At 42.0% G+C, this 17,923-nt stretch overlaps 1 protein-coding gene across 26 annotated transcripts in view; it reads right to left on the bottom strand.

Annotated features, from left to right (window-relative positions):
* The window catches only part of SORBS1 (sorbin and SH3 domain containing 1), a 127,858-nt gene that overhangs the window by 11,097 nt on the left and 98,838 nt on the right, over window positions 1-17,923 (bottom strand). For 13 of the 26 annotated variants that reach the window (XM_087702578.1, XM_087702583.1, XM_087702579.1 and 10 more), the window contains 9 exons: window positions 17,453-17,518; window positions 16,943-17,044; window positions 14,312-14,361; window positions 12,492-12,649; window positions 8,464-8,552; window positions 4,194-4,361; window positions 2,195-2,241; window positions 694-808; window positions 452-577 (listed from right to left, as the gene is read on the bottom strand). In XM_087702578.1, the coding sequence (XP_087558704.1) occupies window positions 452-577; window positions 694-808; window positions 2,195-2,241; window positions 4,194-4,361; window positions 8,464-8,552; window positions 12,492-12,649; window positions 14,312-14,361; window positions 16,943-17,044; window positions 17,453-17,518 (921 nt within the window). The remainder of the gene's footprint in view (window positions 1-451; window positions 578-693; window positions 809-2,194; window positions 2,242-4,193; window positions 4,362-8,463; window positions 8,553-12,491; window positions 12,650-14,311; window positions 14,362-16,942; window positions 17,045-17,452; window positions 17,519-17,923) is intronic. The other 13 variants (XM_087702594.1, XM_087702593.1, XM_087702592.1 and 10 more) reach the window with 5 other exon arrangements.

The raw sequence follows: 17,923 nt of genomic DNA on the forward strand, positions 1-17,923 counted from the left end.
GCAGGCTACTTCAGCTGATTGCTAGCTGCAGTTCAGCAGTTCAAATCTCATCGGCTCAAGGTTGACTCAGCCTTCCATCCCTCTGAGGTGGGTAAAATGAGAACCCAGATTGTTGGGGGCAAGAGGCTGATTCTGTAAACTGCTTAGAGAAGGCTGTAAAAGCACTATGAAGCGGTATATAGTCTAAGTGTCCTTGCTATGTCAGTATGAGATAGGGATTAAGATAACATGGTGGACATATGTGCAGATACAATCTAGATATAAGAAGGATGTTAAAATGTTAATTGTTTAAGTAAACAATTAGATCAGATATTAACAGAGACAGATGAAAAATTAATCAAAAAAATATACCGCTCTTTGTTAAGTATTAAGATGGAAGATGAACAAGTAAAAGAGACAATGAGAGAAAGAAATACTTCAAAATGGTTTCCAATAACTGCTATAACTCTACCTTCCTGAAGGACATTTCCACAGCAGTATCTCCACTGAAACTGAATTTGGCAATTGCATTTCCATATTCCAAGATTTGCAAGGATGACGTTTTTTTAGTTTGGATTTTTTCTGTTGGGTTAAGTAACTAAAAAAAAAAGCAAAAGGCATATGTAAAAAACTTAAAGAAGACAGATGGTTTTGATCTTGTGTCAGCCTTGACCAGTCCTGACACCTTGGGTAGCTTAATAAACAAAATAGTACCTCTATGTAAGATTGCGGAAAGATGCCCACTCGGCCATGGTGTTCGCCTTCATACCAGTTCTGATCAATCGGCTTATAAATGTAAACAATATCGCCTTTCTGTAATGGGAGTTCCCTGTGAATGACATATTAATTCATGTGTGAATTATTTTAATAAGATCTCATTAATATCACATTCCAATACAAATATTAATAAGTTGAGAACATAACTGGAGGTAAAGATAAAGGTTCCCCTTGCACATAGCGTATTTTTCGGAGTATAAGACGCACCTTTTTCCCTCAAAAAAAGAGACTGAAAATCTAGGTGCGTCTTATACACTGAATACAGCATTTTTGTCCCCCAAAACTCCACCCCCTTCACCAAAATGGCCGTGCATAGTTTCAGAAGGCTTTCAGAGAGCTCCTGGGGGCTGGAGAGGGCCGAAATGAACAAAAATGGACTGTTTTTTGCCCCCCCCCCCAAGCAGCACTCTATAAGCTTCCATGCCCTTTTCATAAAGGCTATCCATGCCCTTTTTTGACAAACAACGGGCCCGTTTACGTGAAAAACAGCCTGTTTTTTGCTCGGTTCCCCTCCCCCCCGGTAGCACTCTTCATGCCCTTTGTTTTTTTAAAAAATGGGCCCGTTTTCACAAACGGGCCAATTTGGGGAGTGCAAAAAAAAATTTTTAAAAAATTTCCTCTTCAAAACCTTGCTGCGTGTTGTACTCCGGTACATCTTATACTCCGCAAAATATGGTATGTGCTAGTCATTCCTGACTCTAGGGGGTAATGCTCATCTCCATTTCAAAGCCAAAGAGCCAGCACTGTCTGAAGACGTCTCCGTGGTCATATGGCCAGCATGACTAAATGCTGAACGTGCACAGAACACTGTTAGCTTCCCACCAAAATGTTCCCTATTTTTCTACTTGCATTTTTTATGTGCTTTTGAACTACTAGGTTGGCAGAAGCTGGGACAAGTAACTGGAGCTCACTCCGTTATGTGGCGCTAGGGATTCGAACCGCTGAACTGCCGACCTTCTGATCAATAAGCTCAGCGTCTTAGCCACTGAGCCACTGTGTCCCTCATATAACGGAGAAACAAACATAAATATCTGTCCCCAAATTCTAAAGAACAGATTACATTGGGCAGTATTTAAAGACTGGGAGATCTTGGGATGGTGAAGAGATGGATGCTTGGTCAGAAGAGAAGTGAAAGAAGTTCATGAAATTAATGGATTTGAAACTGGAGGAATTAGAAGTGGAACTGAAATTGCATCTGGAGAAGGTTTTAAGAGAAAGAAGGAGATGGAGATGGCAAATGGAACAAACAGCTTGAAGATGGCATTACACGATGGAAAGGGTGGAAGCTGTATAAAGATGGCAGGTCATGATAGGACATTAAAGAGGACAGAGAAGCTACTGCGCCATTCAGTGAAGGAGTAATGCTGGAGCAATGATGGTCAATGGACAGTTGCATGCATTCCCTTGGTCAGAATAGCTGAGAATAACCAATACTCACTTTAATGTCTGGGCTTTGAAGTCAAACTTCACTCTGGCAGCTCTCATCTAGTGGTTGAAAATAGCACAATTTTAAAAAATTGCCAAATCTTCAGAACATCGTTTGAAAGGGTATACACAGCATTACGAGCACACTGTCAAGACTTTCCTTTCTTAAATGTGTGGTGAATCTAGTCCCAATTCTTGAGCAACTAAGAGTGGTTAAACCTTCCTACAAGACCTAGTAGGGTTACTACTAAAATAAGGGAACTAGACTTTTCAAGGGAGATCGACTTCAGTCTTTCCAGCAAGTTTGCAAAATTAGCAGAATCAAAATGAATACCACAACTGAAGAATTTGTAGCCCTTATCAAAAGTAAAGGGGAAAAAAACCTAAGAAAATTAGATGTGTTTGAGTGAATGGCTAAGGTAAAGTTTCCCCCGCAATGTGTGCTAGTTGTTTCCAGCTCTAGGGGGCGGTGGTCATCTCTGTTTCTAAGCTGAAGAGCCAGCGCTGTCCAAAGACATGTCCGTCCGTGGTCATGTGGGCGGTATGACTCAATGCTGAAGGCACACAAACACTGTTTGTGTGGTTCCTATTTTTCTACTTGCATTTTTTAATGTGCTTTCAAACTGCTAGGTTGGCAGAAGCTGGGACGAATAACGGGAGCTCACTCGGTTACGGGGCACTAGGGATTCGAAACGCTGAACTGCCGACTTTTCTGATCGACAAGCTCAGCATCTCAGGGACTGAGCCACCTGAGTGAATGGAGAGGCAGTGATCAACTGAACTCTGACCATCCTACTCCTGAACTCTGGAGTGCGTAGCTTGGTAGACCCAGAGAAGCCAGGCAACACACAACACTCTATGAGTGCAGTGGAAGCCTCCTGAGAATTTCTCCAGAACTTAAGGAATGGTCATTTGTTCCTGATCACCTGGAATGAGTGGCAGGAAGAAATATAGACAGGGATCTCCCCCTCCCCCCGAAAGATAAATACATTTTTATGTAAAGCATGGCTGTCTTGTCACCCTCACTTCCAGTGAAGGCAAGTGGATCTCTTAATTCCATGATGGTGAACCTATGGCACACGGGCCAGAGGGGACACGCAAAGCCCTCTTTATGGGCTCATGTGCCATCGCCAGCTGCTCTTCTGCTTTCTGGTGTGAACATGCGCGCCGGCCAGATGGTCTTTGCAGGCACTGGAGCACCAGAAAATGGCCTGAAAACAGCCCAACAAACGGCCAAAAAAAAGACAAATTTTCAGGCTGTTTTCTGGACTGTTTCTTGAGCTGTTTTCAGGCTGCTTTTCGGGCTGCTTTCAGGCCATTTGTGGGGCCATTTTCAGCCCATTTTTTTGGCCTAAAAGCAGTCTGAAAATGGTCCCAAAAATGGTCAAAAAACAGGCCTGCGCACTCCAGCTGGTCTTTGGGTTTCCAGTGCTCCGGCGCACACGTGCACGTGCATTCTGGTGTAGGCACTCAGTGCCGAAAAGGTTCACCATCACTGCCTTAATCTCTTAACATAGGAATCTTTGCAGAGTCAGCTCTTTCTTTTGCCTTTTTTTTTACAACAAGAACGTTTATTTTGCCTGACCCTCAAGACTCTTAACAACAGGAACTACAGAAAGAACCGATGTTAGGGATGCACAATGCATAACCAAACTGCATGTTCAGGCGCCACAAGACAATTAGACGGCTAAGCGGATGGCACAGGTAGAGAGAGAAGGAAGCATTCTATACAGTGCAAAAAGATGAAGCAAATGTTTGCAGATTTGCCATAAAAATAACTGCTGCTTTAAAAGAGGCATGCATCACAGTTGGGCCCAGGTATTCCTTACTTAGCAGACATGCATTAAAAGGCGCAGGTTTTCTGCAGGATTATGTAGAACATGGTCGAAGCAGGTTCTAAGTGAAAATAAAATCAACACTTGGGACAGTTAAACGTTGGCCAAAAAAGCAGAATGCTATGAGAAGCAGCTATGAATTGGATCAAGCAGCAGAGTGAGGCAACCACAACAGACCTCTGCCCCAGATTTCCTTTTGATTGTATCGTCTCTAATTAGAAGGTCCCCAAAGCGCTCATTAGTGATAAACTGATGGTGTGTAGGAATAACCCCCGTGTGCCTTCTGGCTGCAATATCAGCCTCTTCTTGCTCACGTTTAAGCCGTCTCTGGTCCTCTAAAAGTTTCTGCCATAAAATTGCATAAAATGGGCAGTAAATCATCCAATTTACAGCAATTTAATATCGGCCATAAAAAAAAATCAATGAATTAGAAAGCAAAATAAAGAGTATACAATCTCTCCGCTACAGCCCCAAAGTAAGCTTAGAGAAACTATTATTACATCCTATATATTAAACTAGATTGAAATAATCAAAAGAAGAATAGTTGGGATGTTTGTAGAAGATGGGTCTGGTGCAGAGGTGGCATTCAGCCGGTTCTGACCGGTTCTGGAGAACCGGTAGCAGAAATTTTGAGTAGTTCGGAGAACCAGCAAATACCACCTCTGGCTGGCCCCGCCCCATCTATTCTTTGCCTCCAGAGTCCCAGCTGATCAGCTGGGTCTTCTTTTGTTGCCCTGAACAGGTGAACGGAGCTGGAAAGCAGATTAGTGGGGTGGGGAAGGGATGTTGCAGTATCCTTCCCCCAGGAGTGGAGAGGGAATGGGGATTTTGCAGTATCCTTCCCCTGCCATGCCCACGAGCCATGCCCACCAAGCCACACCACACCCACCAAGCCACGTCCACAGAATCAGTAGTAAAAGTTTTTGAATCACTGGTCTGGTTCACCAGCCATTTCCATTATCCTCCCTCCCTCCCTCTCTCTCTTTCATGACAGTTACACTGATGATTTACTGCTTACATAGCCAAAATAGCCCTGCCCACAACAAGAAGTTATTAGAAATATCAGTTTTTTTAAATCAAGCTCTCAAAATACAGTCCACTGAGGAAGTTCAAGAGGGCAGTAATCTGGCAAGAGGAAAGCGGGGTACCAGCTTCCATGGCAAGGATTTCATTTCCACTGCCAAGCAGCCAATCTTTCCTTCAGTTTCTCAACCACAAAGAAATTGTTAGAACAAAATCCCTATGGAGAGGAGATGCAGCCTTCAAACATCTGGATAGTTGTTCACAGAAAGAAATCCCCAGTATTATTGCCACTGCAATAATGAGATTACTATTATGTTACCGCAACACTATCCCAGACAATGCTGTGTAGTAATCATGTAGCAGGGGTGTTAAAGTAGATTTCATTGAGGGCCGCATCAGGGTTGTATTTGACCTCAGAGGGCTGTGGTGGGTGTAACCAGGGTGGGCGTGGCCGTCCTGTCGAGGGAGCCTGTGGCGGCCCAAGAACTCTGCCAGCGAAAACGTGTTCTGAGCTCCGTTTCCGGCTGCCAAGGCCTCCTGCAACCTTCTGCCAATGAAAACGGAGCTCAGGAGCCTGTTTTCACTGGAAGAAGCACTGCAGGCCCTTCACTGTTTCCGTAGGCCAGATCAAAGTACCCTATAGGCCGAATCTGGCCCCCAGGCCTTGCCTTTGACACCCTTGGTCTATACTAACTGCATAATTTAAGGCTAATTGTTGTTTTTAGACTGGAAACACATTCAAAAACTTCAGAGCAAGAAGTGAGTGCAGACTTACCCTAGATACAAAAATGACAGGTATAGCTATAAATATCCACTTATCAGAAAGAGAGCTACCTTCCCAGAGGAATTCTGTAGAATCCCACCATGTTTCTTCGACTCAAGATGATGCTGAAGGCTGATGTTTTGCTTTGTAAGTAGCACATAAACTTCCTATGCCCCTTTTTTTAAAAAAAAACAACAACTTACATTTGAAGGCTCAGGGAGCCTGCTAGATATCAAGGGGCACAAATGCTACTCATGGGCACCATCACAGGATAATCAAATCAAAGACTGAATTCCAAGATTGTCTTCTTGGAATTCAGCATCACATATTCGAGGGAGGGGGGAGTTTTATTTTTTTTAATGGCATTCTCTAAGATTAAAAGCACAAAAACAGAATCAGATTAACTTGCTAAAAAATTTCCTTCTCAAGTTCAGGAGACATTCAAGAAGCTTTCACAATTCTCCTTTTGTAAAAACTATTTTTGTGCTTGTTGTTTCCCCACAAGGTTAGATTGAGCACAAATTTGCTTTAAGTTATTCAATCTATCAATCTATTAATCAATCACATAATGATAAACAGGATTTGCTTGCCATCTTTTAACAAGCTAATGACAGGATGAAGGCACAAAATACCAATTTCTAAAGGTAAAAGTATGAACAAATGCAATTTTACTTTAGAGATTCCTGCTGTTTCAGTCTCCAAACAACTATAATTCTGTGATCAATGCATCTTAACCATTTTTGTTTTGCTCCATTCCCTAACTGTGTCAAGCAATGAGAGTCCCATCACTCCACAATGAGTGATGGGGAAATCTTCCTGTTCTTTGTTGCTTGAAACTCTGGAGGGAAGGGAAAAGATCCCCATTAAGTTGCTCCTCTGAATATCAGGGTTGGGCTGCTACAGCGTCACCCGGGTTCGGGAGAACCCGTAGCTAATGTCATGGCCAGTTTGGAGAACCTCCAAATCTAACCCCTGGCTGGCCCCTCCTACCATGCCCCTCCCATGAGTCTCCACGCAGCCCATCTTAGATTTGGGGTAAGTGCGGGGCCAGTGCAGAGGCTCATGGAGGGAGAAAAACAGGCCTCCCAGAAGTCCTGGAAGGCCGGAAAGAAGCCCGTTTCTGGCCTCCAGAGGGCCTCCAAATCCCGGGGAAGCAGTTTTCGCCCTCCCAGAGGCTCGAGGAAAGCCTCCGGAGCTTGGGAAAGGCGAAAACACAGCCCCACCACCTTGTTGCATGAGGCTGACTAGGCCACACCCATCATAGTCATGCCCACCCAGCAACCAGGCACCCGTTGCTGAAATTTTTGAAGCCCCTCCTGGTCTTATGCAAGAGAAGGAAATGAAGTGGACTGATTGGATTCTGCAATGCTCTTGCAGATACATAACTACTACTTAATGATGGTCCAGATTTCCTATTTTTAAAGCAGACACAGGCAACCACTCCGAACTATGGTGACATAGAAATGATGAAACACTTGCATCTCAAGTATGGGATGCAGATATGTAAGTCATGGATTTCATTTTATGACATGTTTATTTTGTCACTTCCCCCCCCTCCTTACCCCTATTGCAGATACCTATGGTCTCCACAGGTGCTTCAAGACTCCATCCAGGGGTGGTGGGCTGCTGGGGGTTCGCAGGGGTTTGGGAGAACCTCTAGCTAAGATTCTATGCCAGTGTTTCTCAACCTTGGCCACTTGAAGATGTCTGGACTTCAACTCCCAGAATTCCCCAGCCAGCATCGCTGGCTGGGGAATTCTGGGAGTTGAAGTCCAGACATCTTCAAGTGGCCAAGGTTGGGAAACACTGCTCTATGCAGTTCGGAGAACCCCCCAAATCCCACTCCTGGCTTGCCCCGCCTACCCCACTTCTCCCCTCCCAGGAGTCCTCATGCAGCCTGTTTTGGATGCAGGAAAGTGCAGAGGCTCGGGGAGGGTGAAAAAACGAGCCTACTGGAAGTTTGGGAAGGCTGGAAACAGGCCTATTTCCAGTCTCCAGAGGGCCTCCGGAGCCTGGGGAGGCTGTTTTCAGGCTCAAGGAAAGCCTCCGGAGCTCAGGAAAGGCAACCCCCCCCCTTCCGCCTTGGTGCAGGAGGCTGACTAGACCACGCTCACCATGGCCACCCCCACTCAGCAACCAGGTAGAGAACCCCTCGCTAAAATCTTTGAAGCCCACCCGAGGCCATCCCTCATGCAATTCTAGCTTTCTTACATAAAGCAACAGAAAAAGAGGGGAAGACTTGTACAATTGGCGAGCACGGCAACCAACCTGGGAAGGAGACCAATGATAAACCATTCCCAAACTTTGCTGGACTACTTAAGACTCACTCTGTTCTGAATGCCTTACTTTGTGGCTGATCTCTGTACGCTTACTTCCAAGTGAACAATATTGCACTCATTTTTGCCTTGGCTGTCAACGATAGCCAAACCTTTTGATGCAAAATCAGCGGTTTTCTCTAGCACTCTGTTCTTTAGCCCTCCTGCTTAATCTCAAACCTTTTCAGGTGCTGCTGTTGATCTATTTACAAATATATCCCAGTCTTAAATTCCCAGGGCAATTAATAAATGTCAACTCAGAAGTTTTGCTTATGATCAAATACTGTTCCACTTTTCATCCACCATATTGATTTTGTGAAAATATTATCCGTAACGGGAAAATTACCTCTTTATCACTGCTGCGCTTTTGGTACATTTCTTCAGGACTCTCTACATAATCGAGTGTTGCAAAATGTCTCGGTGATTCTGAATCTACTTCAAAACAACACAATGTCATTAAAATAAATGTATGAAAAGAACCAAAGAGAAAAAAAAACCCACAACCTTTATTTGGATCAATTAATTTAGAACAGTATCTTATTTTGCTAAACAATAAAGTAAACAAACTACTGTGGGAACAAATTTAAAGAACAATGATTAAGCCCATCAAAACACTGATAAAAAAAAGAATTTCTATTCAACAATTATCATTTAATGTTGCTGAGGAAGGGTGCTTAACTGCATGCAATAATACTGACACATATACACTCACCCATACATATACAGATAGATGTGTAAGGTAAAAGTAAAGGTTCCCCTCGCACACATGTGCTAGTCGTTCCCGACTCTTGGGGACGGTGCTCATCTCTTTTTCAAAGCCGAAGAGCCAGCGCTGTCCAAAGACACCTCTGTGGTCATGTGGCCGGCATGACTAAATGCCGAAAGCACACAGAACACTGTTACCTTCCCACCAAAGGTGGTTCCTATTTTTCTACTTGCATTTTTACGTGCTTTCACGTGCTAGGTTGGCAGAAGCTGGGACAAGTAACGGGAGCTCACTCCATTATATGGCGCTAGGAATTCGAATCGCTGAACTGCCGACTTTTCTGATCAACAAGCTCAGCGTCTTAGTCACTGAGCCACCGCGTCCCTGATAGATAGATGGATGAACATAAAACAGATACTTCACAAGAATTGAAAAAAAAAACGTTCCTAGACGTTGGGTTTATTAATGTTGTTCCTTAGGGATGATGCAAATTACAAGGGTTTTAAGCTGGTTTCCATAAATAAATCACCTTCTAAATGATGGCATTTGGGACAAACTGCTTTGATGTTGATTAGAAGGATAGCAGAAATGATTTCTCAGTAGCTGAGCCAAGTCCTGAAATGTAAGCAGGACAGGACATACAAGGAAAAGAACGAACACAGTAGAGGGGGATTAAAAAAAAAAAAACCAGGAAAGGAAAAAGAGGTAGAAATGGTAAAGTACATCCAAATATCGCACCCAGAGTATGTCCTGAGTTTCTTTGGAAGGGGGAGGGGGTTCTTGATCATGTTGGAGTTGTATTAGGAAGCAAAAGGAAAATTACCAAACACATTTGCAACGTCCAAACAAAAACAGAGTAATTTGGCTGAGTTTCAAGATTCAGAAAGTGGCTCATCTTATGACAATTATCTGAACAGAAGAGACATTTGGGAGTGGACATTTTTTTTTTCTTTAGTGCTTGCCCATGTCTTCCTGCTTGACTGAGGGCAAGTCTGGACAATGATGGATTTCTTAGGCACAGCTGAGGAAACTGCACTGATGGACTCACAAGATATTTCGAGGAAGCTGGTATTTCCTTTGGCAGACTCTTTTCCTAGCCATCTTCCTTGTTCAATGGTGGGAATCAAAATTTTTTAGAGAGTTGCTCTGTGGGCCTCCCCAGGCTCTGGAGGCTTTCCTTGAGCCTCCAGGAGGGCAAAAACATCATCTCCTGGACTCCAGAGGCCCTCCAGAGGCCAGAAATAGGCCCGTTTCCAAACATCCAGAACTTCAGAGAAGCCCATTTTTTGTCCTCCCAGGGCCTCCGTGCGGGCCCTGCACTTATGTGTCATCCAAAACAGGCCACCTGGAGACTCCTGGGAGAGGAGGGGTGGGCAGGGCCAGCCAGTCCTTGGCATAAATTGTAAAATTAGCATCCAGTTCCCTCAAACTGGTCCGAACCAGCTGAATCCAACGCCTGCTCTTGTTATACCCTTAATATTGTTACAAGATTGGGATGAGGTAACAGCTAAATTGGCAATATCCTTTTGTGCCAATTCTGTTTTAAAAAATCTGCAAGTATTGAAGAGTTAATATCACATAAATGCAGCAAGTTAAGAGAAAGTATGCTTGGGGCTCTATTCCAAAGTCTTCCAATTAGGCTAGATTCCCTTCTTTCTTTCAGTCAACCTCAAACTGGGATTCCTTTCACACTACAAAATCAAATATCTTCCAACAGGAGTCTACTTTGATTGACTTGATGTGTGATTTTGTGACTGCTTGGTAAAGTCCTTTCCCTCTTTTGGATGCTTGTGGCTTACTTTCAGCACAATCTTTTTCTTGCAATTAATTAATAAACTGTAGAAGTTTTCACAGCTTTCTACTTTCCCGTTAGTGAAACATGACCAAAAAATAGGTGGAATAGTAAAAGCTTTACATTTGGAAGAAGGGATGTGAGCAGTGCAGACATTTCCCTCTTACCTGATGCAAATCTCTTTCTGTAAACTTCATAAAGTGGAATGTACACTAAAACTGCTCCAATTTTATGAGCATCCTGAAAAATCATGCTAGGTTTATTTTCTGGCTGGGTCTTTATTTTTGGGAAAACAGGGTAATATTTCAATAAACATTTGATATAACTCTAAGCCATTTAGAAACTATTAAATAGGTGGCAATAGAATACATGTATAATTTTTTAAAAAAACACAATTTGTTCCCGTAATAAAAAAATCCCTTGTGTTTCATGTTATTCTTAGTCAAAGAATAATGAATTTTATCTTCGTTTTGAATTTTGATTTTTAAGACATTAACTATCTCATTGGATTATGTGATCTCTAACCTGCTGAACATCCATGACAGCTTCTCATCCAACTCACTTATAAAACCCAGAAGGCCAGGGACAAATTTTCTGACGTTTCACTTGCTTCTTCTCTAGAACTAGGTGAGAAGAGATGGGTGAGAACTCAGAATAAGAACCCTGCACCAGCTCTTGCCCTCCAAGAGAGAATGAAGTAGCTTGTTAACAAGTGATGGCATGGGAATGTTGTCAAATGCTTCGCTAAAGCAAACCCCTCGAGGCCTCAAATTGTCCCATAAACTTATCGTGGAAGTCATTCATTTAAAACTGAATAAAATTGGCTTGGCAAAAAATTGTTTTGACAGACCAATTACCAACATCTGGTAATATTCACATTGTTTCCAAGCTACTTGCAGACTTTAGGATCTGCTCTAGAAGGTCCCTTCTGTAGTTTCCAAATTCTCTTCTTTCTTCTCTTCAAAATGGAGGTAACATTAGCTTTCCTAATGTCACCCAGCACTTCATATAATCTTGGGAATATATTTGATAAACTTTATAAAGTTTGATGGTTTTGGCAAAACATCAAAATGTTCTTTCAAAACTCTGGATGAATTATTCTGGATGTGGAGATTTAACCTCATAAACTTGGATTTCTGAACAGAGGCTATTTAAAAAAAACACAGAAAGCAATTCATCTTCCACTGCTATTGCTTCTGGTCCTTCTGAAAAAAATGAATTTTTGATCACAGAAGTCTCACAGATTTCCAATCACAGAAGTCTCACTAATGCTGTGACACCAAACCAAGGAGGAGAAATGATTTAGTCAGCACACTCTAAATCAGAGGTCAGCAACCTGCGGCTCTGGAGCCGCATGTGGCTCTTTCATCCCTCTTCTGCAGCTCCCTGTCACCAGTTGACACCACAATTTTGAGAGGAGCTTCCAGTTTTGGGGGGGGGGCAGGACGTGCCAGGAGGAGACTCTATGGCAAGGGGCAGGTTTTCCAGTGAGTTCCACAATTGATAGGGCTTTAGAACAGGTAGAGGAAAAAGGATGCCGCGCTAGGAGGAGACTCTATGGTGGGGAAAACGGACTTCTGGTCGGCTCCAGAATTGAACAGGGGGCTTCCAGTTAGGACCTTTGTGGCTCTTTGAGTGTTGTCAACTCCTGCTCCAAGTTAATGACAGTTTGATCATGATCACAATATTAAGGGTTCATATGATAATGAGCCAAAGATCTGTGATCTCATCATCCTTTCTTTTATGCAAGCTGCTGTTAAATGCAAAAATATTCAAGCTTGTATTTGAATTATGACATGTGGAATCTTGGTATAAGTGCAATACCGTGCTATGCATTTACTCTTTACAGTTTGATCACAACAATGTTCACCTTTACCTTTTGTGGATGCTGAACTGGATGGACGCTTCAAGCCACTCAACCCTTGCAAGGGGATATCTCCTCCTTCCAAAACACTTTTATAAATCAGTCTTTCATTTCCCAGCCCAGTGGAATGTCCAAATTCTGTTTCCAACTCTTTTTTTACAGGATGGCAGCTGATATATAAGAGGGAAGACATATTTTCTCAGCAACTAACAGCAAATTATTAAACAAAATATCTAGACAGACACTCAATATTCTGGTACCCTAAGAGAACTGCTCAAGGCACCTCATAAGTTAAAGGCAAAGGTTCGCCTCGCACATATGTGCTAGTCGTTCCCGAGCCGGGACAAGTAACGGACGCTCACTCCGTTACATGGCGCTAGGGATTCGAACTGCTGAACTGCCAACCTTTCTGATCAACAAGCTCAGCGTCTTAACCAGTAAGCCACCGCGTCCCAAGGCATCTCATACTTCCAATTAATTTCAGGAGTTGCACAAAAGTATACACTCCATGGCAAGCCTTTTATGACGCAGATGATTTGAGTCATCACAAGACAGAAAAATGAGTGGAATAAGGCATCACATGAAATGCTTTTAAAAAGTTCAGTCCAGACCCTCACTAAATTAAAATATTAGAATACCCACTTTTTGCCATTTAAAATATGAAAATAAAAAAATAACTATTTTTTTAGATTGAATTATTTTTTTGATAAGATTTAATATTAATCTTCTGGTGTCAAATATTTTCAGAACCTGCAATGAGTGAAGTATATTTTGGGGCAGGAAATTTCTCTGACTTAGGTTGACTCCCTCTTCCTACAACTCTTCCTTTATTGGAATTTACTGCTCTCGATTTACCAATACAAAAGATCTGTCTATCTCTATCTTTGCCACTTTCCACTGAGCATCTGAACTCTGTCAGACAAGTGTAATTAACCACTATGCCAGTAATGGCTAACCTTTTTGTTGTTGTGTGCCGAAAGCGCGCATGCATGCGTGCCCACACCCATAATGCAATGTGTGCCCGACAAACCCTACACGCCCCTGTGCATGCACAGTTGACTCCCCCCCTGCCCCCCATTTTGGGTCTAGCAGGCTCCCTGCAGCCTCCTGGGACCAAAAATGGGCTGTGAGGGGGAGGCCTGCCACACTCTCCCACACACCCCACGCCCATGCGTGGATGATCCCCCCTGTGCATGCGCACACATCTCCCGCATGCACACCCACACATGCGCAGCAGACCCGAAAATCAGCTGACCAGCGGGAAGCACATGCACATGCATGGCCCTATGCTTTTTCAAAGGAAACAAAGTGCTAGGTCAGCCATAAAACAGACATAAGGAATGCTGATTCAGAGAAACAAAGTCCTTGGGAAGCAAATCAGGCCCAACCTCCCCATCCTTAGAGTCTGCTTCCAGCTCTGCTGACAGCTGGCGGGCCACAACACCGTCCTTATACTCAAAAGAATTAAGGCAGGTCAATCTTAGATTTCTTTCTCATCTCCTTGTCTCTTTCAAGGCTAAACAGGCATTGTTTATCTGAGCAGTATGCTTTGTGTTGCTCAGCTGAGTCCAAAGGATTGATTTAAAAAAAAACATCTGATCAACTCTAAATCTTTTATTGTAAACTTTTCAATTAATACGTCAACGGCCTTTTGTTCATATTAACTTTAAGCCACATGGATGAACAATATCCACTGCATCCCACAAATTTAAGGAAAGGAAACGTGCAATTCCTATCCTGACATGCCATTAATAACCCTGTAAAGCCTAGAGAGGTATTTCCAGCACTCCAAAACATGAACTGAAACATCAAAGAAATGTTTCAAAACTTACGGAGACAACTGCTCTGAAAGGCTTTCCGGCGGTGGGGAGCTCGCTGCGTTCTGCAAGAATCCAGACAAAGAAATAGTTACTAAAGGACACTTTAAGCTAAAGCAGAAGACAAGATATTATTAACCTCTATCTAGAGCTCAGATTTTTTTATTATTATTATCAGGTCTTATGCCGGATTCTGAAATAGTTAATAATCTGGATTTCAGATCAGAGAAAATTCATCAAATTCATACACTCCATACTGTAGACATAAAGCTTCCTTTTTTAAAAACAAATGTGTTTAAACTTAATCAAAATATAGAGTTTCGGTTTTAAAACTAAACTGAACTTCTACAAGCTGGAAATAAGAACAACTCGGCAATATGATCTCTCTATATTTGTCTAGCAGTGTATAAAAACAAAATAGCTTCTGAAATGCTGATTAGAGGAAGGCTGGGGAAAAAGTGAACATGCATTTAAAAGGCGTTATTTTAAAGGATCAGCAGAATGGCTATATGACACTTACAAGCACAAAAATTATGTATGAATGAATAAGCAAGTAACAGATTTCTATTCAAAGGGTTTCTGAATGGCTGTGGTTCATTGTGGCATATATTACATTCAGAAAGTAAAGGAAGTTCAGCTTCAAACAATGGACACAGAAGCCCTAGTCCTCTTTACAGCCCTTCCATCAACCCTTAGACTCATGTGAAAATGGAAAGATTCAATGGAGCACAGGAGGTGGTGAGAAATTTGTGATATTTCCCTTCAATGGACAACAGATTGTCTCAACTGCCAAAGTGGAGCTAGGAACCTCCTGATGTTAGGCCTGCAGCCATTTTTTCTTTCTATTATTCTACTATGCATTTTCTATTATGGGAAAAAGAGAGGGGGGATTGTAGGAGTGAGATGTGATGTAGCCATAACAAAATTCTTTCTAGATAACCAAGGTCATCCTTTGTCTTTACACCTCTGCACCTGACCGGAACTGGATGGGTGTAACTGCCAGTGGAAGATTGAACCATGTGATGGACTTGTGGGTGTGGGGGCAAGAGCTTCAACTTTCCCGGAAAAAAACAGGAAGCTTTCAGATTCAGGTTTTCCCAGATGTGCCAATATGGCTCTCTTAATAAATTGGAACTTTGAGCAATACTTTGCCTCGGACTCTGATTGACCTTTGGATGCTATTTGGAACCCTGACACCTGACATAACAGACAGCAGTGCCAGTCAACTTGTAGATTTTATAGGTTTTCCTCATTAGAACAAATGAAGAGGCAAGAAGGCACTGCAGATTGGAAGCAGGAAGGTTTCCATTTCATAGACATTGTCAGGAAGCAGTCATCCCTCTAGCAATTTTTTTAAAAAAATGTCTTGTATTCAAACACTGTTGAAAGCAAAGTAGGGATCCTTAACCTTATTGTTTCCTTGGACTGGCTCTGATGATACATACAGAATACAGAATAACAGAGTTGGAAGGGACCTTGGAGGTCTTCTACTCCAACCCCCTGCCTAGGTAGGAAAATCTACACCACTTCAGACAAATGGTTATCCAACATCTTCTTTAAAACGTCCATTGTTGGAGCATTCACAACTTTTGGAGGGAAATTGTTCCACTGATTAATTGTTCTAACTGTCAGGAAATTTCTCCTTAGTTCTAAGTTGCTTCTCTCCTTGATTAGTTTCCACCCGTTGCTTCTTGTCCTGCCCTCGGGTGCTTTGGAGAATAGTTTCGCTCCCTCTTCTTTGTGGCAGCCCCTGAGATATTGGAAGAACTGCTATTGTATCTTCCCTAGTCCTTTTTTTCATTAAACTAGACATGCCCAGTTCCTGCAACCGTTCTTCATATGTTTTAGCCTCCTAATCATCTTGGTTGTTCTACTCTGCACTCTTTTTAGAGTCTCCACATCTTTTTTACATCGGGGCGACCAAAACTGGATGCAGTATTCCAAGTGTGGCCTTACCAAGGCATTATAAAGTGGTATGTACAGTACCTATAGAGAACTGGGTGTCCTTATTCTTAAATTCAGAACTTCTGCAGTTCTCCTACATTTGCCTTCTATCTGCTATTAGCTTTCCTCTGCCATGTTGCCCTGTTCTCTGGTTGTTCACAGCAACCTCCATCACCAAACAGAAAATGGCAGGAAAGAAGAGAATGTACAGTATGGGGTTGACACAGTTTAGGATTGTATCTGAAGATAATTATTACATGCTACTAGTTATACCGATTACCATAACTGGGGAATGGTTAGCATACAATAAACAAATACTGTAGGAGTAAGACCCTCCTAACACCTCGGTGTGTGTGTGTGTTTCAGCATAACTCTGGAACGCCTGGGCCGCTGAAATGAAAAGTTTTGAATTATATGTATAGTGTCAAGTGACAGTACTTTTGATAGTGATAGTGTGAATTTCGGATTCAAGTTCTGTTAAGATACAGCCTGTTATGCCTTAAAGTGACTTCTACTGTACAGCACAGTGGTGTTGCCATGGTAACGGCTTCACAGTACTCCACAAGGGGGCTCCCTCTAATACAGGATTGTGATAAGTACATACCCGGGCTATGCCGGGTTATCAGCTAGTTGCTTATAAGAACAGGTGATATCCAGCAACATCTCCAGTAGAAAGTTTAGAAAACAAGCAGTGTGAGATACCTTCAGTTGCTTTTGATCTGGGGCTTTATAAAGCTCCTCCATTTTGCCTATATCTGCATCTAATTCAGTATGATAGAGGCAGTGGTTTTTTCCTGGATCAACCTGGTTAAAAAGGAAAAGGAAGAAAAGGCTGAAGAATTGTCCAACACATTTAATAAGAAACTATGCCATACATAGGACAACAACATTTGAATACTTGCTACATATTCAAATACGGCTTAGAAGATTCACTGCTGAAATTTTCAAGATCAATTTTCTCCTAATTTTTATTATAAAATAAATTTAAAATGCATTCATACTAGGAAAGATTACTACATATCACAAAAATAAAAGATGCACTGATCTAGCGAAGATTACAATATTTTGGGGTTGCAGTCCATCACATATATTATATATATATAGGTTCAATTAAATTCAAAGCACTCCAATTCAAACACTGCTACAGAGGGAAAGATAAGCTCTAATATACACACACACAACTATATTGCATACATTATATATTCAAATTACCTTTCTATCCTCTCTAGTAAGGATAGAGCAATCTCCAGGAGTATAATCCCATATCTTTTTTGGAGGCTGATGGAAAGCAAGAGGAGGAAATGAGGAAATGAAGATAAAGAAAGACATCACAGAGAATATGGAAACTCAACTAGTGCAGAAAGAATATATTTTGGGGGAAACTGGGTCAACATCAGAAATAAAAAGTGAAAAGAAAGAGAAAGTAAACCTGCTCTAGAACAACACAGAATAGCAAGGAAAACTGTGCAGCCTTGTTCTGGTTCGCTTGAAGCAACAGCTTTATAACTACTACTAATCTCTATGATCCTCATAGGAACAGTAGCTTAACAAATACAATTTGATGATGATTTCAAAATGATAATTTTTCCCCAAAAGAAAAGCAAACAAGTATGTTCATTCGATGTATAGTTTTTACAATGTACAGTATAGTTCTATTCTTATGTATTCTTCACCAATAGTTTG

The sequence above is a fragment of the Thamnophis sirtalis genome, unplaced genomic scaffold (genome assembly GCF_051295495.1).
Source record: "Thamnophis sirtalis isolate CommonGarterSnake01/CBP01778 unplaced genomic scaffold, rThaSir2_p1.2 scaffold_15, whole genome shotgun sequence".
NCBI lineage: Eukaryota > Metazoa > Chordata > Lepidosauria > Squamata > Natricidae > Thamnophis > Thamnophis sirtalis.